We start from the raw sequence: 23,519 nt of genomic DNA on the forward strand, positions 1-23,519 counted from the left end.
TGCTATAGGCAAGTTTCAGGTCTGTAAAGTCTAAGAAGGAAAGTATTAGTAATTTTTTTTTTTTTTGAGTACAGTTAGTGGTATATCCAGAGAGGCAATTGCAGATTAGGAAGTGAAGTGGAGACTAAATAGTTGAGTTTTTAGTCGTTTCTTGAAAACAGCGAGTGACTCTGCCGTTCTGATGCAGTTAGGGAGTTCATTCCACCAACTGGGCAGATTGAACGTGAGCGTTCGCTAAAGTGATTTCTTCCCTCTTTGGGATGAAACCACGAGGCGACGTTTATTCACAGAACGCAAGTTTCTGGAGGGCACATAGATCTGCAGCAGTGAGAGCAGATAAGGAGCAAAGCCAGAAGTCGCTTTGTAGGCAAACATCAGAGCTTTGAATTTGATGCGAGCAGCATCTGGCAGCCAGTGCAAACGGATGAGCAGCGGAGTTTTTAAAGGGATTCACCCTAATGCTGTAAATTCTGTCATCGTTTACTCACCCTTGTTCCTTTCTTCTATTCAATTAAATTTAAATTCTGTAAAACACGAACGATATTTTTAAAAATGCTGGTTACTCCCAGCTTTAAAAAAAAAAGCTTAAATCTAAGCTGGTTAGCTGGTCGACCAGCCTGGTTTTACAGAGGTTTTGGCCATTTTGGTCTTAGCTGGACAAGCTGGGAGATGACCAGCTAAAACCAGCTTGAGCTTGATTAGTCAAGCTGGTATTAACTGGTCATTTCCCAGCTTGGAAATGGTCAAAGCCCCTCTAAAACCAGGCTGGTCGACCAGCTAACAAGCCTAGGCTGGTTTAAGCTGGGTTGTTTTTCAGCAAGGCTGGCACCCATTGACTTCCATAGTGTGATTTTAACCCTATATTAAAGTCAATGGGTGCCAGAAACCAGAATTATTAAAATATGTTCTTTTTTGTTCAACGGAAGATAAACCATCAGTTCAAAACCACGTAAGGGAGAATATAAATTGTGTATTTTTTATTTTTAGTAGACTGTCCCTTTAAATCAACGTGTATTTGATCAAATTGAGAAAACCGCGAAATAACCAAGTTTTTTTTTATGTTTTGAGAAATTGAAAAGAAAAATACATGTAAATTTTAAAATGTAAACACAAACGACTAGAGACATCTTAAAGAGCTTTCCATCTAAATTATAGTGTATTTTTTCAACACAGAGGAACTGCACTGTTGTGTTTGACGGTATTTTTTCCACCTTGTTTTGAAATCGCCGCCACACTGACTTCTTTCAGACGACGAGGCGCTGCCCGCTGTTGCTGGGAGGTGTTGATGACGTATCGGCAGGCATCGAGCACTTCCGGCTTTTGGGTGCTGATGAGACTGAAGTAATCTGATGATGCTTTGTGTTTTCATGTAGCTGTTGATGCTCATGTGTAGATTTGTAATCTCTTATTTTAGCATTTACACGAGAGTGCGCTGCAGATTTTGCCCTGGTTGTGTCGACATAAAGACGGTACAGTAAAGTCATTTTATTATACCCTACAGCTTACCACAGGCTTTGTTGCGGGCTAAGGCTTTCATTCACTGAGATGCAAAGATAAACGTTTGTGAATGAAAAAGGTTGTTTTAACTGCCTGGTTTTGTGTATTCGGTTATTCTAGTCAGTCAAGTGCATTTATCGGAATCAGCTTATTCTGTCACTGCATAGCTCGTGTGTATTATAATGCTAATTTTTATTACACATCGCTGATTTCCATTGATGTATAACGTTATCTCAACAAAGAGAACTTTTAAGAAATACTTAATCTAATAAAGTTGATACTAATATGTACATTTGTTAATATTCTGTATTTTTATTGTTCCTAGTGTGCTTTAGAATAGTTTTAAATATTTCATTCTGCATATTGACTATCTGCATTTTATTAAAGTAACGGTATATGTTGAAGTAAAATGTTATTATTTGTTTTATTCTCCTAAGGTCTGATGATATTTCTTACAATTTACAAATAAGATATTATTATTTAAAGCCCCCTTTTTATATAAAAATGATAAGAGTTTAGATTAGTTGTGATTAGTTTATCTGATATTGATTTCGTAACTCTTCTGAGGTGTCTTAATGTGAACATAAACATGTCTGAAAAGGACAACTGTTTTGTTTTTTGGTCAAAAATAATGTGAATTACAACTTTTCATTTTAAATTGGGATAAAAAATATCCTTAGTAGTTTACAGAATAAAACAAATGTGATGTTTTATTCAAATAAATCCATATTGCTGTATATGTTGTTTTTCTATGTTCAGTTTGTTGCGATTTGGTTTCTGTGTCCATTAAACTAATGGGCCTCTATACAAAGGCTATATATGTCCAAATGAAGCTGAATGTTGAACATCGTCCACTGAAATTCAGCCAAACAATCATAATTCACCATGATGTTGGCACAGAACAGACCTTTACTAAATATAAAACCCAAAGCACATCCTCTCAAGTCTCTTCCCATGGAGAGTTTGTGTAACATGGTGAAGCCTGACCACATTAATGTGCTAAAACTAAAACTTCATACAACACACAGATCGAGCGACAGAGAAGATGGCTGATAGAAGTGACCTGAAAGCTGAGCTTGAGCGCAAAAAGCAGCGCTTAGCCCAGATTCGAGAGGAGAAGAAAAGAAAGGAGGAAGAGAGGAAGAAGAAAGAGGTGAGGTCTTCTTTTGTTGGATCTAAAAGCTTTTTCTGCGAATATTGTTTGGTGGCACTCATTGGTTGACCTGTGATGCAGTCTGAGATGCTTCAGAGGCCTGAGAATGTGACCGAAGACTCAGATCTAGACAGGAAGAGAAGAGAAACAGAGGCTCTTCTGCAGAGTATTGGCATTTCACCTGAACCACCATTAGGTAAACCATACACAACATTGAAGTCAATGTGCATGGCTCCTGCTTGAATGAATGAAAAAAATCATCAGGACCCTTTTTGTAATGTATAAAAGAGAACATTTTTACATCTCACTCCGCAGCCTTTATAGCTACAGCATATTTTTATAAGGTTTCACGCTACCCTTGTGAAAAAGAAGTTAACTGTTTAATATACTTTATAAAATAGTTACTGTTAATAAGTAATAAACATGTCAAATTGTTTTTTACAAAAAATACAAATAAGGGTTGCTAGAATGATTGAAATCTACAAAAAAACTAAACAAAAAATATAAGTACTGTTTCATGAAAAGCAAGGTTTGATTTATTATAATTTGCCCTGTATGTACACTACCTGACAAAAGTCTTGTCGTTTATGGCAGTTGTAAGAGCAACAAATAATAACTTAGTGCAAGAGTGGATGTCAACATAAACATTCTGAGGTATCAAGACGTTTATGCAGCTCATTACATTACAAAGCATTGGAGATAGCAATTTCTTCAGCAGAATAGCGCTCCTTGTCATACTTCAGCCTCCATATAAAAGTTTTTGACAGCAAAGTAGGTCAAGGTGCTCCAGAATTGGCCAGCTCAGTCACCAGACATGAACATTATTGAGCATGTCTGGTGTAAGATGGATGAGGCTTTGAAGATGAATTCAAAGAATCTTGATTAACTCTGGAAGTCCTGCAAGAATGTTTTCTTTGCCATTCCAGATGACTTTATTAATCAGTTATTTGAGTCATTGGAGAGATGTATAGATGCAGTCCTCCAAGCTCATGGGAGTCATAAACAATATTAATTATTTTTCCACTGCACGACTTTATATTCTATACTGTACATTATTTATGTTAGACCTTATTGTCCTAAATAAATTATTATATTTAAATTAAATAAATGATCATATTTTATTTTGGTAAAGTAAGCCTAATCTAAAGGCCTTTGCCTTTCATATAAGCCACTTCTAATACCAAATGATCAACTAGAAGTCAAGTTATTATTTGTTTGTTTCTAAAACTTGAATAGGCGACAAGACTTTTGTCATGTTGTGTGCTGTTAATCAATTAAAAGCTTTTTTATTGTTCACTCTCATAAGTAAAACAAGAAAATCAATAAAATAGCAGGGAAAAAGTACTGGCTATTTTACATTATAATTTTACTTGATCGCCCCACACAGTACATTCATCTACTTAAAATATAATTTAAATCACTTTAATTTTAAAAACACCAATCAAAACATCACAGCTGCGATCAAGGTCCCATCAGGCAAAAAAAAAGCATAAATATAAAAATGGCATGAATCATCAGCTATGTATATTTTTTTGGCTGAAATGTCTTAATTAAGAGATATATCTTACAGTGTAGCAATTTTGCAATGGTTATAAATTACATTAAACACAATTAATTGTAGTTTAGTGTGTTTATTGTCCAACTCAAATAGTTCACCGCAATTTTGAAAAAGTAAAATTTTAAAAAATGACCCTTGCTGTTTGTTCTTATTTATAATCAGCTGAAACAACACGATTCTTGATATTTTAGCTGTTTTACGTTCAATCTAACTAAATTTGTGAAAAAAAAACTAATAAGTTTATTGATTCCTTTATGTTGTCTCAACACATTGATTATGAGGAATTCAGCATTTTTTTTACAGTGTTTACTGTAAATGTACTCATCTTATTCAGCATGTGTCTTCAGATGCCATTCAATTACAAACTCACAATTCATTGTTTTATGGGGGTTTCATTCATCCTCATCCTCATGTTGTTGCAAAACCATAAAACCACAAAATTGTAAATAAGGATTCCTGCCTCTTCTGAAGGTTTATTTACCTAAATCTCTGACCCTAAATCTCTTACAATGTTAAGCAAGAGATTAAACAATGAAATTCTTAAGTACTGTATTATTATGACATTAGGATTTGATTTAGGGCTATTGTGTGTTAGGAATTATGCAAAATGTACTGCTACTGCTATAGCAAGTAAATACAATTTGCAACAAGGACACTGTAAAGTAAAAAGCTCTAGTATGCTAGTCAAAACATCATAAGTGCACTTTTAAGTGTACTTAAGTGTGATAAGAAACAGTCATGAACATGTACTCTCTTTAAATGCTGTCTTAATCTACAAGGACTGCTTTTAAAAATATATTTTTATCTAAGAAGCACTAGGAAAGTGTACATTCAGAGCAGTCGAGGGCACTTCTCATTGTCACAAGGGTATGGAGTGGTTACAGATAAAGAGCATGTTGCCTTGCTTCATTTGAGTCAGTCTTTTGGATCTCGAATGGCTTTTCTTTGCTCAGTTTTTTTCTGATGTTGCTGATTTTGTATAGTGTTTACAGCTATGTTAGATCAAAGATTCAATACTACAGTTTGTATTACACAAATATAAAGATGTAAGATCATTTTTTTAAATATACAGTTAACCGAAACCCGTCATTTGCACCGTTGCTGTTTTTGAACTGCACTTCACTAACTCAAACAGATCTGTGTCTTCTGTAAAACTGTGATGATGAACTGATTACATGTGATCATTTAAAAAATTTTAACATTGAAAGAGAGAAGTGAAATTCACTTGACAATCTCTCCTGTTGTTTTTCCTTTTGGATTTTGTTCTCTTTGATTTGTCCATTTCAATCCGTTCTGTTGATTTTGGTTTGCCTGTGTCTGCCACTGCTGGCCATCAGTGCAGCCACTGCAGCTTTTAACATGGGATACCTGTTATTTTCATTATTTAGTCCCAACCCCTATGTCTCCCTCTTCGCAATCAGTGAGTCCACCCAGCGAAACTGGAAGCCAGGAGTCCATAGATGGAGGGACAGTGGAAAGGTATGACATTGTAAACAAGACATTTGAAACCAATTTGAAGTATTTCATGAAGTGTGACCCTGGACCACAAAACCAAGTGTAATATTTTTTTAAATTTAGCTTTGTACATCAAAGAAAGTTGAATGAATAGGTTTTCCTTTGATGTTTGTTTTGTTATGTTAGTATAATATTTGGCCGAGAGGCAACTATTTGAAAAGCTGAAATCTGAGGGTTCAAAACTAATCTAAATACTGAGAAAATCACCTTTAAAGTTGCCCCAATGAAGTGATTAGGAATGCACATTAAAATGAGCTTTAATATAGTTACAGTCAGACATTTACTAAATTCTTCTTTAAGGAAGATGATCTTTACTTAATATTCAAATAATTTTTGGCGTCACTCATATACTATATTTAGCTATTGCTCTGGTTTTGTGGTCCAGGGCCACATATGTGAATGTGTTTTAATGAAAGGGGTTTTAAACCTCTGTTATGTATGAAGATTTCTGGAAGTCTGTCTCAGGTTTAAGGAAGGAAAAGAAGAGAGTAATAATCTACAATTTAATTTGTTGAATAATGAGTAGCACCACCATGCAGCCTGTTTTTAAAGATGTCAAAATGTATAAATAAATTTAATCTTGAATCTGTATTTCCCAAATAAAATTACAAAAGAATAAATTTATTCTCCAATGTACCTGACTTGTCGCCTATCCAAGTTTAGAAACAAAAATTAAAAACTTGACTTCTAGTTGATCATTTAGTATTAGAAGTGGATTATACAAAAGGCAAAGACCTGAAGATTATGCTTATTTTACCAAAATAAAATATGATCATACCTTGATTTTTAATGATTTAATTAGGACAGTAAGGTCTGACTTTGCTTAGACAAAAGTCTTGTCACTTAACAGAAATAATGTACAGTATAGAATATAAACTCATGGTGCAGTGGAAAAATAATTAATATTGTTTATGACTCCCATGAGCTTGGAGGACTGCATCCACACATCTCTGCAATGACTCAAATAACTGATTAATAAAGTCATCTGGAATGGCAAAGAAAACGTTCTTGCAGGACACCCAGAGTTCATCAGGATTCTTTGAATTCATCTTGAATGCCTTCTTTGACTTACCCTAGACATGCTCAATAATGTTCAAGTCTGGTGACTGAGCTGGCCAATCCTGGAGCACCTTGACATTTTTCGCTTTCAGAACTTTGATATGGAGGCTGAAGTATGAGAAGGAGAACTATTCTGCTGAAAAATTTGCCTTGTTCTGTGGTTTGTAATATAATGGGCAGCACAAACTTCTTGATACCTCAAGCTGTTGATGTTGCTATCCACGCTGCAAATCTCTCACACGCCCCATACTGAATGTACAGTAACCCTAAACTATGATTTGTCCTTTACTAAACTTGACTGATTTCTGTAAGAATCTTGGGTCCAAACGGGTTCCAATAGGTCTTCTGCAGTATTTGTGATGATTGGGATGCAGTTCAACAGATGATCAGAAAAATCTACCTTCTGCAAAGTTATTGAAGTCAAGTTATTATTTGTTGCTCTTACCACTGGGATCAGCGACAAGACTTTTGTCAGGGAGTGTAATATCAATTAGGAGCCAGTTCATTTCATAATCATGATTTTATTTACTTCACACAATATAAGTGAGTGTATTTTGAGCTGCTTTCATATATTTTAGGAAGGAATTTCTTACAATATTCAAAAAATCACGCACAGCAGTCAAAAAAAAGTCTTAATGCTTTTGGATCTTTGGTGTTACTGTTTTTATATTTGCTTTTTTGTCTGTCACAATATTATCATCTTTATTTCTTTAAAAATGTAGAAAAAAGGATGTGAGCTTTCAGACTGATGTAGTTTATTTTATACATAATTTGCTTAAATCAAATCAAAAATCTAATAAAATTCACTATACTTTGTTTAAATTCAGGGAAATTAGATAATTTATGTGAATATTATTGGACATTATTATTTAAAGCACAGTTTAATTAGACTTGCTTCAGCAAAGTTTAGCTTCATTTTTTACTACAAATATGTTGGCTAATGTTTTTTATTATTATTATCCCAATTACATCGTCTCGTTCTATCCTTTTTACAAACAACAACAATCTATTTCTCAATGTATGTGTTTTTAACATATTGTAATGTGGTAAAGCTGAACAACTAAACTGTATTTTTATATTATATTAATTTTCTATTAGATATTAATTTTTTTTTTTTCTTCATAAGTCGTGTGTTGCGGACCTCTTGGCCTGGTAACTCTTGTAAATGAGATCTTGATCTCAATGGGGTTTTAACTTGTTAAATAAAGAAACATATATTATTATTATTATTAATATTAAATTTTAATCCCAAATCTGATGTTTGTTGTTTGTTTTTTCTTTTCCCAACATCTTTTGATGGGGACATCAGATATCGGTAAGGTTGTTGTTACTGTTGTTAGATTGAGGCATTGGTTAAAGGGTCACCCATCATCAGTGGATGTGCTTCTGTCGTAGATGTTCGAGAGTGTGGCGCCACAGCCTATATGTGATTTCATCTAAGAGACAGCGTGTTATCTCCTGTAATTATGCATGAAAAAGGGATATGTGCTGCTGGTAAAGCTGCAAGACCTAATCATGCATGTTCGTAGTCTTATCCTTCATGACTCTTTATTTTACTGACCTCTTCAGGACGTTGCAGTGGGACACTGACCCCTCAGCTCTTCAGCTTCTTGCAGATTCTGTTCATGGGTGAGACCTCCACCTCCAATTATTAAAGATGATATAGTGAACAGTCTCAATAAAGAAATGTAAAATAAAAACCTAAAGGTGTGCATACATTTACTGTTTCTCTGTGAAATGTTGCAGTCACTCCTCCCAAGTGTGAAGTTTTAATTCGTGTTCACATTCAGTATTGCATATTTTACATGCTGACCAAAGAAAAGTTGAAAACTATTTACATTGGATGTTTTATGCATGTAAAATGTGACTACACATTGAGTGTCGTAAAATTAGTTAAACTAAGATTAGTGCACCCAAAAATAAAAATTCTCAAATTAATTTCTCACCCTGTTGTCACTCAAATACTCCAAGACCTTCATTCATCTTCTAAAAACAAGTTAAGTTATTTTAGATGAAATCTGAGAGCTCTCCCATCCTCCACAGACAACATTGAACCTGAGATGTTCATAGCTCAGAAAAGGAAAATATTTCCTATTTTTCATAAATATATTTTTCATAAATATAGCAAATATTTTGCTAACAAACGTGTTTTTGGAGCTTTTTGTAATTACAGTTGAACCACTGTAGTCATGTGAAACGTTTTGACCAATGTTTTTGGTTCCTTTTCTAGACTCGGACAGTTGCTGTCTATGGAGAATGAGATAGCTCTCAGATTTCTTCTAAAATATCTTAATTTGCTTCCAATGATGAATAAGTATCTCTGGGGTCTTAAATGACATGAAGGTTAGGAGTTAATGACAGAATTCTTATTTGAATTTGGATGAACTAACACTTTAAGCAATAGAAGCTTCTAAGCAGTATAGGGCGATATTATAAATGCCTTAACAATCTCATTTTGGCTTACTCTCTTAGGTGCAGGATGCAGAGGCTTGGAGCATCAAAAATTGTTCAGATTGATTTCATGCCAAAAGAGCTGGTGACATACTCTAAAGAGACACAGACCCCTGTCGCATCAAATCAGCCTGAAGGTAAAGAGGTTATCTTACACATTTCACACTTTCAGGGCCCTATCATACACCCGGTGCAATACGGAGCAAGGCGCAATGCAATTGTTGTTTGCTAGTTTCAGATTGGCGCAAGATTTGACGTTTTGCTGGCGCGTTGCTTTTTTGAGGAAACAGGTCTATAGACCATCACAGAGCACCTTAGTTGTACGCCTCGCTTACACATTGCTTAATACACACAGGATGTACAGCAATACACAAATATCTTTATATATGAAAAAGAATGAAAGCATTAAAATATTTTTTTAAAATGTATTTTTCTCCATGCCTCCGTCTTTTTGGGGGGTGGGGGGTATTTTCAGTTTATTCATTTAATTATTCACACAATTTGCTTTTGTATAATGTTATTATTAGTAGTAGTATTATTTATTACATGCATATTTATATTTGTTTTATTAGAAACAAGCTTAGATTTTTCCACTTGTCAGATTTAGGACCATATGGGGCGCAGCATGTGTGTTTGGATATAACTCAGTTTTTTGATTACACTTCGTTATTATTGTTCATTTTTTCGTTTGCTGGAAATTAGAACTGAATTTAGAAATAGTTTTGAAGCAAATCTTTGCGCTTAATAAAACAAAATTAATTATGTAGGCTAATGTATGTCTGTGTGTACAACACATTTCCATATCCACGAGAGTAAAAGTGAAAGTAAAGAATGAGGAGGCTCATCTCTCATTCTCGCCTGTAGATGCTCTGTTTAACTGTTTTCTCACTAGTGAAGCATTCAGTTTTTCCACTTACAAAGTCCATCATGTAAATAGCAAATGCGCCATGGCGCAACTCAACTGACTCTTAAAGGGAATGGAAGATGAGACTCTGATTGGCTTATTTTCAAAACACACCTATAACTCATTAAGAGAATAAGCTCAACTCTGTTAGACCATGCGCCGCGGTGCAAAGCGTAGTTTTTCATCCTTATATTAGCAAAAGTGGATTCTGCCTAGCCTTAATGCTTTTGCGCCCTGCACTTGGGCTTTGCGCATTCATCGTCAAAATAGAGCCTTCAACCTCTGATAAGTTATGGTTTGAGCTTAAAATTTTTGCAAAGCTACAAAGCACTTGATGAGTTAATTTCTAAATTAGCATTAAGTTGTTTTTGAATTCCATCAAATTAATTTTTCTGCTGGCAATAATGGTACATAATATCCCGAATTTAAACAATTTGTATGATACATAACATAATTTCTACTTAAACATAAGTAGCCCCTCCTTTTTTTTTGCAACAACCAGTAGGATCTTGTTTATATCATATCTCGGCCAATCAGAGCCCTTTCAACTAAAGCTTTACCTGACAAAATTATTAGCCCCGTTAAAAATATTATAGGAAAGTGAAATTGAAATTCTTTATGAAAGATTTTTCTAGTGATGTTTACCAAAGCAAAGACATTTTTTTACCGTATTTCCTATAATATTTTTCTTCTGTAGAAAGTTCTGTAGAAATTTCTTTTAGTTTGGCTGCAATGAAAAACAAACTCTAATTAAAAGCTAATAGGTCAATATTACTAGCCCCCTTAAGTAATTGTTTTTCCCTTGATTGCCTACAGAACAAACCACTGTAGTCCAATGACTTGCCTTATTAACTGAACTTGCCTAGTTAACCTAATTAACCTAGATAAATTGTGCTTTAAGCGAAACTTCATATCATCATGGTAAAGATAAAATAAACAAGACATGAGAAATTAGTTAATCAAAATATTATGTTTAAAGGTGGCACGCTAGCTCAGTGGATAGCTCACAGCAAGAACTTCGCTGGTTCAAGTGCCAGCTGGGCCAGTTGGCATTTCTGTGTGGAGTTTGCATGTTCTTCCCATGTTGGTGTGGGTTTCCTTCGGGTGATCTGGTTTCCCCCACAAGTCCAGGGACATGCGCTATAGGTGAAATGGATGAACTAAATTGGCCGTAGTGTGTGTGAATCTAGAGAGGCGTCCCCTGAAATAGAGACTAAGCCGAAGGAAAATGAATGAATGAAACATTTAGTCTTCACTTGTAAATAACATTAAATATGACTTTGCACATCAAAAAGCCTCAAAGCTCCGCCACTAACAGTGTATTCAAATATAAACGTTTTTTCTACAGAAGAAGACGATGAGGAGCTGTCAGTGCACAAATCTGAGCCGGCGTCACAACAGCTGGAAGAGGAGAAAACTCAGGAAGTAGAAGAAGGCAAGTAGAATCGCAGTTTATAACCTAAATTAATATTACAATTAAAGGCGCTTAACATTACTGCATATTTAAATGTGTGCTGTAGTTCATCCCAGAGAACTGACCAATGAGGAGAAAGAGCAGATTGTTCATTCGGAGGATTTCCTGTTTTTCTTCGACCGGAGCATCCGTGTGGTGGAGCGAGTGCTGGCCGAGGACAAGGACATTTTCTTTGACTACAGCGGGCGAGATATGGAGGACAAAGAAGGGTCAGAACGCAAGCTTACGTAACAGCCAAACATACACATGATTACAGTTATTCATTAGACGGTACTCGAAAGGTTTGTTTAACCTCACATTAGACGATGGTGGTTTGAAATCAGGTTTAATAAGGTGACCCAGAAACTCAAGAGTTGCACTCAAGCTTAAGTGACTCCTGGGAAACCTACTGTAAATTGCTTTGGATGATTGAACAAGAATGCAATGGTTTGTTTTGTTATCAGGGACTTGCAAGCCGGATCAAACTTGTCTTTTAATCGACATTTCTATGATGAGCATTGGTCCAAACATCGAGTCGTCACTTCCCTGGATTGGTCACCACAGGTATTTTATTTATAAAACATTAAAATTAAGGCAAGATACTGCAGGTAAATGGGGTAGAAACAATCTAGTAGTTATCCCCATACATCCCCATGTAAACATTTTGTGTTACAAGTTATTACACATGCAAATGAGGCAGAGTTTAAAAGATTAGTTCACCCAAAAATGATAACTTCCTATCCTCCGGGACCTGCGTTCATTTTCAGAGCACAAATTAAGTTATTTTAGATGTAATCCAAGAGCTCTCTGACCCTCCATAGACAGCAGTGTAATGTGTATTTAGTTAGCGGATTTATCCTGTATGGTCATACACACAAAGTGCTTCACAATCACAAAGAGGGGGGTCTCTCCACACAACCACCAGTGTGCAGCATTCACTTGAATGATGCGATGGCAGCCATAGGACAATGAGGCCAGTGCACTCACCACACAACAGCTATCAGTGGAGTGGAAACACAGTGATAGAGCCAATTCAGTGGATGGGGATGATAGAGCCAATTCAGTGGATGGGTATGATTTGGGATGCCATGATCGGTATGGGCCGATGAATGGAAAATATGGTAAGGACACTGGAGTTACATCCCTACTCTTTACGAGTAGTCCCATGGGATTTTTAATGACGACAGAGAATCAGGACCTTGGTTTAACGTCTCATATGAAAGACGGTGCTCACTTACAGTATAGTGTCTCCTTCACTATACTTGGGCATTAGGACTCACACAGACCAGAGATTAAATGCTCCCTGCTGGCCTCACTAAAGCCACTTCCAACATCAATCTAGTTTTTTCCATGTGGTCTCCCTTCCAGGTACTGACCAGGCTCAGCCCTGCTTAACTTCAGTGAGTAACCAGTCCTTGCTGCAGGGTGATATGGCTGTGGCCCCAAGAGCGTTCCTCAGACCTATGTCCAAAAAAAAAAAAAAAATTGTCTAACATTCCATGTGACTTCAGTGTAACTAATCATATGAAGCTCCAAGAAGACGTTTTGATGCTGAACTGTAAAAGAAATATATTAAAAGTCTGACCCCCCTCTACATATTTAATTCAAGGGTTTTTTCAGATAAAAATGCTGCAAACAGCCAGAAAAAAACAGCATTGAATCATTTTAGTGTAGAAGAAAATGTTGTATATTATCGAAATAATATATCATGTATGAATATATATCTCTCTGTAAAAACCTTCAGAATATAGATATAAATAAAAACGTTTGGTTTGATGTATGTAAGTGTGCTGAAGTGAAGACTAATTGCAATACAGAAAAAAACAACCTTTAAAAATAATTAAAGTATTACATATTAAGATGAGACACACATTTGTAAAGTGTGATAAAAGAAACACTTAAAACTGTATTTCGAATATTTTCTTTGTATTAGATTAAAAAAAAAGCCAAAAAAACTGCAGTATCTTACCTTAAATTAGCATGTGTGAGTGTGATGCAGATATAACCTCCCCAGAAACAGACTAAATTTAGTGCATCTACAGTTCTTGTGTGATACGCATAATTATATTGATATATGGCACACTTTATTCTCTCTTATGTCATTCCTGCAGTATCCTGAATTGCTCGTGGCCTCGTACAACACTAATGAGGATGCGCCTCATGAGCCAGATGGAGTTGTTCTTGTCTGGAATATGAAGTTTAAGAAGGCGACCCCTGAGTACATTTTCCACTGTCAGGTTTGAATTCCCATTGCTTCCAATTAAATAACTCCAACACCCGCAATATTGTTCCTTTCGGCTGCGTTTCAATATATTTTAATCACATTTTTCATTATATGTTGAGCATGAGTGCGAGTAATCAACTTTTAATGAAAAAGCCAGAATCTAAATTGAATTTCTTTTATTAAAGTGCACAAACAATGGAGCTCAACTTTCGAATGTTGTCTGCATCACTAATGCACGTCATTCTTTGTTTGCGCTGATGTCACTGATAAATGAACTCTTATTGTTCATGTTATTGTTCTGCATGCTCCCTTTGTGCAAATCGACCTTGATAAAGGGCAAGCTGACGTCATCTGTACCAGAACGTTAACTGTCTAAAGTAGCCACTTTTAGTAGTTGCTGGTACCTTCAACCCATGATGTTGTTTTTCTCCTGTAGTCCTCAGTGATGTCAGTCGGCTTTGCTCAGTTTCATCCCAATCTGGTGATTGGAGGCACTTATTCAGGACAGATTGCAATGTGGGACAATCGAAGTCACAGAAGGACCCCGGTGCAGAGGACACCTCTATCTGCAACTGCACACACTGTAAGAGCACCAATTCAAGTCAAGTCATGTGAGGATATACAACAATACATACTAATTAAACATACACTTTTGGCCACTTTATTAGGTACACCTGTCCAACTGCTTTTTAACGGACATTTCTAATCAGCCAATGACATGGGAGCAGCTCAATGCATTTAGGCATGTAGACATGGTCAAGACGATCTGCCGCAGCTCAAACTGAGCATCAGAATGGGGAAGAAAGGTGATTTATGTGACTTTGAGCGTGGCATGGTTGTGGCATGGAAGTTTGGAAAAATGTTGCCTGGTCTAATGAGTCTCGATTTCTGATTGATGCCAAATTCTAACTCAGAATCAGCAACATGAAAGCATGGATCCATCCTGCCTTGTATCAACGGTTCAGGCTGCTGGTTGTGGTGTAATGGTGTGGGGGATATTTGCTTGGCACACTTTGGGCCCATTGGTACCAATTGACCATAGTGTCAATGCCACAGTCTACCTGAGTATTGTTGCTGACCATGTCCATTCCTTTATGACCACAGTATACCCATCTTCTGATGGCTAGTTCCAGTCATAAAGCATAAAGCAAATCATCTCAGGCTCGTTTCTTAAACATGACAATGAGTTCACTGTACTCAAATGGCCTCCTCAATCACCAGATCTCAATTCAATAGAGCACCTTTAGGATGTGGTGGAACCGGAGATTCACATGATGGATGTGCAGCCGACAAATCTGCAGCAACTGTGTGATGCTATTATGTCAATATGGACCAAAACCTTTTATTTAATCTAATATTTCCAGTACCTTGTTGAATCTATGCCACGAAGAATTAAGGCAGTTCTGAAGGCAAAAGTGGGTCTAACCTGGTACTAGTAAGGTGTACCTAATAAAGTGGCCAGTGAGTGTAGATTTAAATGTATAATAAAGCATGGTGTGATTTTCAAAACTTTGCTTAGGGAATATATCTTATTATGGAAAAGGCTGGAAAGGAGAAAGATGTTAAAAATCCATTCCATATTTCCCAAGACACAGTTTATTTATTGACAAGTTATTAATATTTTTAAATAAAAACATTTCAATAACATATTACAGTGTATAGAATTATAATTATAGGGTATATATCCTGTCTATTACTTGGCAAATTACCATGGAATTTGAGATAATCAATTTCTTGCCATGCGTTAAAGGATTTTACATGCACTTCGCAAAGTCTAACCATCCTTTAAAGAATCCTTCTCATGATCTCCCTTATATAACATAATATAATAAAGACTTCAAAACTGTCACATATATTCTAGGTTTCATTACTCATTCAGTGTGTAATCTGACCCATTTATTGCAGCATCCTGTATACTGTGTGAATGTGGTGGGAACACAAAATGCCAACAATCTGATTACAGTATCTACAGATGGCAAGATGTGCTCCTGGAGTCTGGACATGCTCTCACAGCCTCAGGTGTCCAGATAACACACTTAGAGCAATTGAATTATTGCCATTTGAGATTCGGCTGAAAATAAAACACGAAGCGTCCTTTGTTGCTCACAGGAGAGTATGGAGCTGATCTACAACAAGTCAAAGCCTGTGGCAGTCACTTGTATGGCCTTCCCTGCGAGCGACGTCAATAACTATGTGGTAGGAAGCGAGGAGGGAACCGTTTACACAGCATCCCGTCATGGGAGGTCAGTGGTTCCTGCAATTCAACATATTATACACCTACACACTTAGTATGATTGAAAGCTCTTAATATAATTGGACAAACCTAATAAACCTGTTGTTATACCTTACCTTCTGATTTAATAACAGACTTAGAGCTTATGCAGCAATGTTTTTTTATAACTGCCGTTACTGCCCCTATTATTATGCTATTTTAAAGGTTCTGAAGTTGTTTTAGGGGTTCTCCTACAATATTTACCTTCAAGTTCCAAAAATGCTTTAATTTTCTCAGAATATCTTGCAGCATTAGCTGTTTTCTGTCATTGTACATCCCAGTTCAATCTGATCCTTAAATCCTAATTTGAGCTTTCTCAACCCTTATAAACACACTTGATGCAATATTTGATGTTGTCTTAATAAGCAGAATGAATTAGTATGTAGCTAGCATGACTCTGCATCTCTGCTAACATGTTTCTTGTATGTTTACCAGTTTCTTAGCTTGAATTGTCATGATTTTAGCATCAAATGGCTAGCATGTTCTACCACATTGCTAGCATGTTTCCATTATAAAGTTGCTGTTAGCTTTTTTTAATATGAATGACCAAGTTTCTAGCATGGATTAAGTTGCTAATTGTTACCATGAAGTAGCATGTTACTAGCATCAGTTAGCATATTTATAGCATGAATTTTCATGCTGGTAACATTTGTAGCATACAGTTACATGTTGCTAGCAAGAATTAACATTACTAGCATGAATTAGTGTAGTTGCTAGCTTGTTTAAAGCATGGGATAACATAGGCTATTGAACACTAATTGTCATATGTAATGATAATTGGCATGTTGCTAGGATGTTTTAACATAAATTAACATGTTTGTTGTATTATTACTTAACACATTACTAGCATATGGTTAACATATTGCTAACCTGAATTTGTTTCATGCTTCAATAATGCTTTTAGGATGTTTATCATGTTGCTAGAATGAATTAGCATGTTTGATTAAATGATGCAGATCTAAAGGTTGTGAACTGGATAGAAGTAGATTAAACTCTTTGAGAATGGTAAGTATTTTGTTCAAAAGTTCCATAGTTTTCACAGTTACTTTGGCTAGCTAAGACCATAAGGTGGATCAGTTACAAACTTCAGATCAGTCTAAATGGCTAACATGAGTTTAGCAGTTATAGCTGGAACATTGTAGGAGGGGATTGGATTAGAAATGTGTTTTCAGAAGTAGTAGGCTATCTTAAGTATAAATGTACTATCCAAAGAAACATAGTAGAGAATCTTCAAAGAATCAACCATATTGATGTTGTCATGTAACCATATTTTCCATACAGTAAGGCTGGTATTGGTGAAATATTTGATGGGCATCAGGGGCCAGTGACTGGAATCAGCTGCCATAATGCTGTGGGTCCGGTTGACTTCTCCCATCTCTTTACCACTTCCTCATTTGACTGGACAGTCAAACTGTGGTCAACTAAAGTAAGGGTTGTTTTAGCCTGTCTATTGCTTGAAGGGTATTTTGATCATTTGGCACTGACTTTGCATCCTGAATATGACTGTTCCATCTCTCTGACAGCATAACAAGCCCCTGTATTCCTTTGAAGACAATGCAGACTACGTATATGATGTCATGTGGTCTCCAGTTCATCCAGCACTCTTCGCTACAGTTGATGGAAATGGTCGTCTTGACCTCTGGAACCTTAACAATTACACAGAGGTTAGGGGCACCGCAGCTCACTACAAACTCTTCTATATTATACAAGAGGAACATTTATGGGTCTGGGGGAGATACTATCGATCCCCAAGAGTTAGTGCTAGTTGTGGAAATTTTAAATTGACCCAAAACAAACCAATATGACTGGATAATATTGTCAAAGGAAATTTGGAAATGTGGTTTAACCGGCATACTAAGAAAAAAAGAGGAACTTTTATTTTGTATACTAATTAATGTTCGGTTAAGAGGATCTCCTACCTGGGGCAGGAAAATACTCAGGTTAACTTTTGCCAGATGTAATTTGTCATGTAATTTTTGCACAATATTTTACCTGAATTTGTCAGTAATGTTGTACACTAAACAATACTTTGAATGTTTCATGTTGTGTGCATATATTCAACATGTTGAGGTTAATAAGATGTTTAATGTTTTTGTAGGGAGACTCTTATTCTTGTTAAGGCTGCATTTATTTAATCAGAAATACAGTAAAGACTAATATTGTGAAACAGTGTTACTATTTTTAATATGTTTTCTGTTTTGGTCTATTTTAAAATGTGATTATTTCTTAAAGATGAATTTCCATGATCCACGATGATCCTTTTAAGGAGATCATTCTTCTAATATGCTGATTCGGTACATGAAAAAACTCTTGAATATGCTTGAATTGTACATCTAGTTTATGGAATCAGTTAATAATAACAACTTAATGAAAATATATTAGATATACCATTAGATGTAGATAGAAAATATTCACATGAAAAGTCAGAATTAATAGCAATACAGTAATAACATCACCATTCAATAAATGTGCTAAAATAAGTAACACCTATTGTCTAGAAAAAATAAAAGATGTGAAAGAAGGCCTCTTATCTTAACATGTTTCCAAATTGCCCTTACTTGATAATAAATGTGTGCTCGATCTGAATTAATTCATGTGTCCACCAGGTGCCTTCAGCCAGTGTGAGCGTGGAGGGAGGATGTGCCCTGAACCGGGTCAGATGGGCATCAGGTGGCAGAGAGGTGGCGGTGGGGGATTCAGAGGGTCGTGTTTGGATCTATGACGTGGGAGAGGTAATAATACCTGCTGTACATTGTGAACATTATGCTGCAGCTGTATGATTAATTGTTTGGGATCTTGATTCTAATGCCGGTGTAGCCTAAAGAATGATTCAGCTTCTTAACTCTTAAAAAAGTACAATCACAGCTGACATTCAGATCTGTGTTTGAGCCAGAGAAAGCAGATGTCTTGAGTAGCTGTGACCCATCATCTGTTTTTTCAACCAAAATGTTGATTCTGCATTACAAAATGTCAGATTATCACAGAAGTACTGAGATAAACATATTATACAGTAGTTTGGAAACAAACATGTCTATACTAGCAAAAACTGGATTGAAAGTAGAAACCAATGACTGTAGAAACTAACAAAATGTAGACTTATATTATCTGAATTGAAAGATTAAAAATAGCAAAGGGAATAAATAAAAAAATTAATAAATACTGGAAGAAAGACTATAGATTGGAATTGCCATATCAAGTTGGAATTCTAGGAAACAGATGTTTATTTTATTTTATAAATTGCATAATTTAAACTTGGCGAGGCAGTGGCGCAATAGGTAGTGCTGACGCCTCACAGCAAGAAGGTCGCTGGTTCGAACCTTGGCTCAGTTGGCGATTCTGTGTGGAGTTTGCATAATCTCCTTCACGTGGGTTTCCTCCGGGTGCTCCCGTTTCCCCCACAGTCCAAAGACATACGGTACAGGTGAATTGGGTAGGCTAAATTGTCCGTAGTGTATGAGTGTGTGTGAATGTTTCCCAGAGATGGGTTGCTGCTGGAAGGGCATCCGCTGCGTAAAAACTTGCTGGATAAGTTGGCGGTTCATTCCTCTGTGGCGACCCCAGATTAATAAAGGGACTAAGCCGACAAGAAAATGAATGAATGAATAATATAAACTTATCATTTATTCATTTTCCTTTGACTTAGTCCCTTTAATAACCTAGGGTCGTCACACCTGAATGGACCGCCAACTTATTCAGCATATGTTTTACATAGCGGATGCCCTTCCATGCTGCAACCCAGTACTGGGAAACACCCATACACGCTCTTACACACATACAGTACGGCCAATTTAACTTAACTAATTCACCTGTACCACATGTCTTTAGACTGTGGGGGAAACCGGACCACCTGGAGGAAAACCACAGGAGAACATGCAAACTCCAAACAGAAACACCAAGGCTCGAACCAGCGACCCAGCAACCTTCTTGCTGTGGGGCAACAGCACTACCTACTGCGCCACTGCTTCGCCCAATTCCAAAGGTTCTTGAGTTCAAAACAAGGACATTTTGACAAGATTTTAGTGTATTTTCACAACAAAACACAAGATTTATGATTATTATTATTATTATTTTTTGACTGACTAACAACCTTGGGAGAATTTGTTTTTTATACTTAAAGTTTATTGGATTTTTTAAGAACAACCACAAAGAGACACATACATGCGCACATACACACACATACACACACACACACACACAACACTCGGATAAATCCCATACAATGAGTCAATGAACAAAATAACAATTACAACATAATTTAGCTGGTGACAAAAAAAATAGAATAAAGAAATAAAAATAAATAATTAAATAGGTAAAATAAGTAAATAAATTAAGTCTGAAAAATGAAAAATCCAGAGGTTGAGTGGCTGGTATGGTTTATGTCAGAAGAATGAGTCCTCAGAAATCTTAGTCTTTCAATCCAAAACACAAGAATTAAGCAAGTTATGCCATAAATTTTGATAAATGCTGTCACAAAAATATATACAGTTGAAGTCAGAATTATTGGCCCCCTTTGAATTTTTTTTTTCAAATTTTTCCCAAATTATGTTTAACAAAGCAAGGAAATTTTTACAGTATGTCTGATATTATTTTTTCTTCCGGAGAAAGGCTTATTTGTTATATTTTGGCTAGAATAAAAGCAGTTTTTTATTTAAAAAAAAAAATTATTTAAGGTCAAAATTATTTGCCCCTTTAAGCTGCTATATTTTCTTTTGATAGTCTACAGAACAAACCATCGCTGTACAATAACTTACTTGCCTAATTACTCAAACCTGCCTAGTTAACCTAATTAACCTAGTTAAGCCTTTAAATGTCACTTTAAGCTGTAAGTGTCTTGAAAAGATCTAGTAAAATATTATTTACTGTCATCATGACAAAGATAGAATAAATCAGTTATTAGAGATGAGTTATTAAAACTATTATGTTTAAAAAAGTGTTGAAAAATATCTGCTCTCCGTTAAACAGAAATTGGGGGAAAAAATTAACTAATAAGGGGCTAATAATTCAGGAAGGCTAATAATTCTTACGTCAACTGTATATAAAACGTCACTGCAAAATCTTCAAGAGAATTAAAAAATATATATATATATGTAAAAAAAAAAAGAGTTAGATAATTTTTAACTATATTTTATTTTCTGTGATGGAAAAAAGCTTCTATTGAAAAAATAAAACACTTTTGAAAGCTACTTGGTAAAAAAATGATATCAAGAACATTGTTTCAGCAGTAGGGGATGACTAAAATACTGATTCATCCAGTAAATATTGACTCATTCATTTAAACCAAATATTTTTTTTAAATCATTTAAATTAATTTAAAATTTTAAATAGCAAAAATTGACACTTTTGTAAGTGACCTTTTATTTTGCTCAATTATCTTCTAGTTTAACCCAAATAAATGATTCTCAGCTTATACAGAATGATGCTGCTCAGGTTGTCACTCATTGTCGAAAACACAGACAGATCAGGTTAAGCTTCACCAGTCACTCATTCTGTTCTAGCATTAAGCAGAAGTTGTTTGTGTTCCTATTTTAGCAGCTGGCAGTGCCACATACAGACGACTGGAGTAAATTCGGCCGGACGCTCATGGAAATTCAAGCAAATCGAGGGGATGGAGAGGAAGAAGGAGCTCTGGAGCTGCCAGCCTGAGACACGCGCACACACACCTCCACGTTCAGTTAAAAGATACCCACAAGCAGATGCTTGAATTGAGTGAATCACACATCAACCCTGCTGTGATCACAGGTTTTTTCCTTTTGCCTACAAAAGTCTATTTATAGCATGGGTGTTAATACAATAACTGCTCTTCCAGTGCTAATAGGTGATTCCAGAACAAACATACACAGGTAAAGATGAAATGAATGAGCCTGGACTAATGTATATTTAGGGCTTGCAGTGACTATATATATGAGTGAGCCTGTACTGTGTCAAAACTGCTGAGCTGGAATTATTAACGTCAGCTTATTGTACATACGTCAATATACAAGGCCATATGGTGAATGTATTGGCTATGATGTTAAATTACAGCAAATCTTAAGAATGTGACTGTTTTCGCTTTGACCTTTTACATTGTGTGTGTGTATAATTTAACACCAACTAACAAGTGTGAACTTACAATAAAGGTCATTGTGTTTCACGTTTTGCCTTTTGATATGACAAGCAGTGCTAGTACGTTTTAGTTACTAGTGCTGTTTTAAACAATACTACATGTATTTGTTAGATATTGGTATTTATTTATCAGATATGAGTAGGCATGGGCCGGTATAAAATTCTGACAGTATGATAACCTTTGGATAAAAACATCTTGGTATTGTGATTACTGCTCTAAAATATATTCTTTTTAAATGTTTGGGTAAAAATAAATCCCCTTTGAACATAATATATTTTATTTTGAGAAACATTTAAAGTATTTTGTAGCAGTAAACATGTCAGGCTGAATAATTCAAATGAATCATTGACTTCTGCTGTCTTCATGAGTTTCAAAAACACAGATTTCTTTACAATTTACAACGGCATCTTTGCATATCTTTTCTGCTGGAGATACTGTTGTCCTAAAAAACAAACAAACAAAAAAGCATTAAAGAAAATCCTACACATACATTAGGAACAGTATAACAAAACATTTGACTTTTTCAAACTGTGGTATACATAAATAGTTATTGTCCCATGCCTAGATATGAGTAGTTATTCATAAGACACTGATACTTAGTAAGGTCATAATTACAAAAGGAGTGTCCAATAAATGAGTTAGTATTTTGAATAGCTACTAGTAAAAACTAGGTACTAGATGCTAATAAATAAGCACTAGTATCTAACAAATAAATACTAGTAAATAATGAATGCTCACTACTGGAATAATGAGTAGAGACAGAACCTGCGAACATTTTTTGCTATTTCTGCGCAGAATTTTGTTAAAAATCTGCGAATTTAGGCTGAATTATTTTAGCAGAATCATAACTAAAACCTTAATATATTAAATAAAAAGTAATACCTTTTTAACTTTTATTTAATGTTTACAATGCAAATCCAATTAGATCCTCTTTATTTGGTAAACAAAGCAAGTCTCTTATATAATAGATCTACTAAAAGACAGATAATATTACTTCATAATCTGTATTGTAAATAAATCATATAAATGTTTTCATATTAGTCAATAATATTATTGTAATTAATTTAAAAACTGAATAAATATAGATATTGCACACATTTACACAAGTACATAAAAAGAATCAATGATGGGCTAAAATTATGCGGAATTCTGCCTGCACAGATTCCGTGTGGGCCTAATACTGAGTAATTAATCTTATAATATCCACAACAAAAAATTGCATTAAAATACATAACAGTCGATATTTCAATGACAGATCCAGTAACAATAATAGTTCAGTCACTAATAATCTGAAAATTCCGCTATTTATTAGTCACTAGGGCTGCAAGAT

The 23,519-nt window shown here is 35.4% G+C and overlaps 1 protein-coding gene across 6 annotated transcripts; it reads left to right on the top strand.

The window, feature by feature from the left end:
* Nucleotides 1-1,306: 1,306 nt before the first annotated feature.
* Nucleotides 1,307-22,216, top strand: dync1i1b (dynein cytoplasmic 1 intermediate chain 1b). 6 transcript variants are annotated; one of them, XM_087285968.1, is made up of 17 exons: nucleotides 1,307-1,469; nucleotides 2,526-2,650; nucleotides 2,732-2,846; nucleotides 5,546-5,687; nucleotides 8,352-8,411; nucleotides 9,255-9,370; nucleotides 11,486-11,572; nucleotides 11,658-11,820; nucleotides 12,055-12,154; nucleotides 13,702-13,827; nucleotides 14,251-14,397; nucleotides 15,720-15,833; nucleotides 15,924-16,057; nucleotides 17,368-17,512; nucleotides 17,610-17,750; nucleotides 18,693-18,818; nucleotides 21,616-22,216. In XM_087285968.1, exons 2-17 carry the CDS (start codon nucleotides 2,543-2,545, stop codon nucleotides 21,727-21,729), a joined length of 1,938 nt encoding a protein of 645 aa, XP_087142094.1. In that variant the 5' UTR covers nucleotides 1,307-1,469; nucleotides 2,526-2,542; the 3' UTR covers nucleotides 21,730-22,216.
* The last annotated feature ends 1,303 nt before the right edge of the window (nucleotides 22,217-23,519 follow it).

This window comes from Danio rerio, chromosome 16, assembly GCF_052040795.2.
Source record: "Danio rerio strain M-AB ecotype USA chromosome 16, GRCz13ab, whole genome shotgun sequence".
NCBI lineage: Eukaryota > Metazoa > Chordata > Actinopteri > Cypriniformes > Danionidae > Danio > Danio rerio.

Coding starts and splice junctions, on each gene's coding strand:
- dync1i1b (XM_087285968.1), top strand. CDS start 2,543: ATGGCTGATAGAAGTGACCTGAAAGCTGAGCTTGAGCGCAAAAAGCAG. Junction 12,155..13,701: donor CCCTGGATTGGTCACCACAG/GTATTTTATTTA, acceptor TCATTCCTGCAG/TATCCTGAATTGCTCGTGGC. Junction 17,751..18,692: donor ACCTTAACAATTACACAGAG/GTTAGGGGCACC, acceptor TGTGTCCACCAG/GTGCCTTCAGCCAGTGTGAG.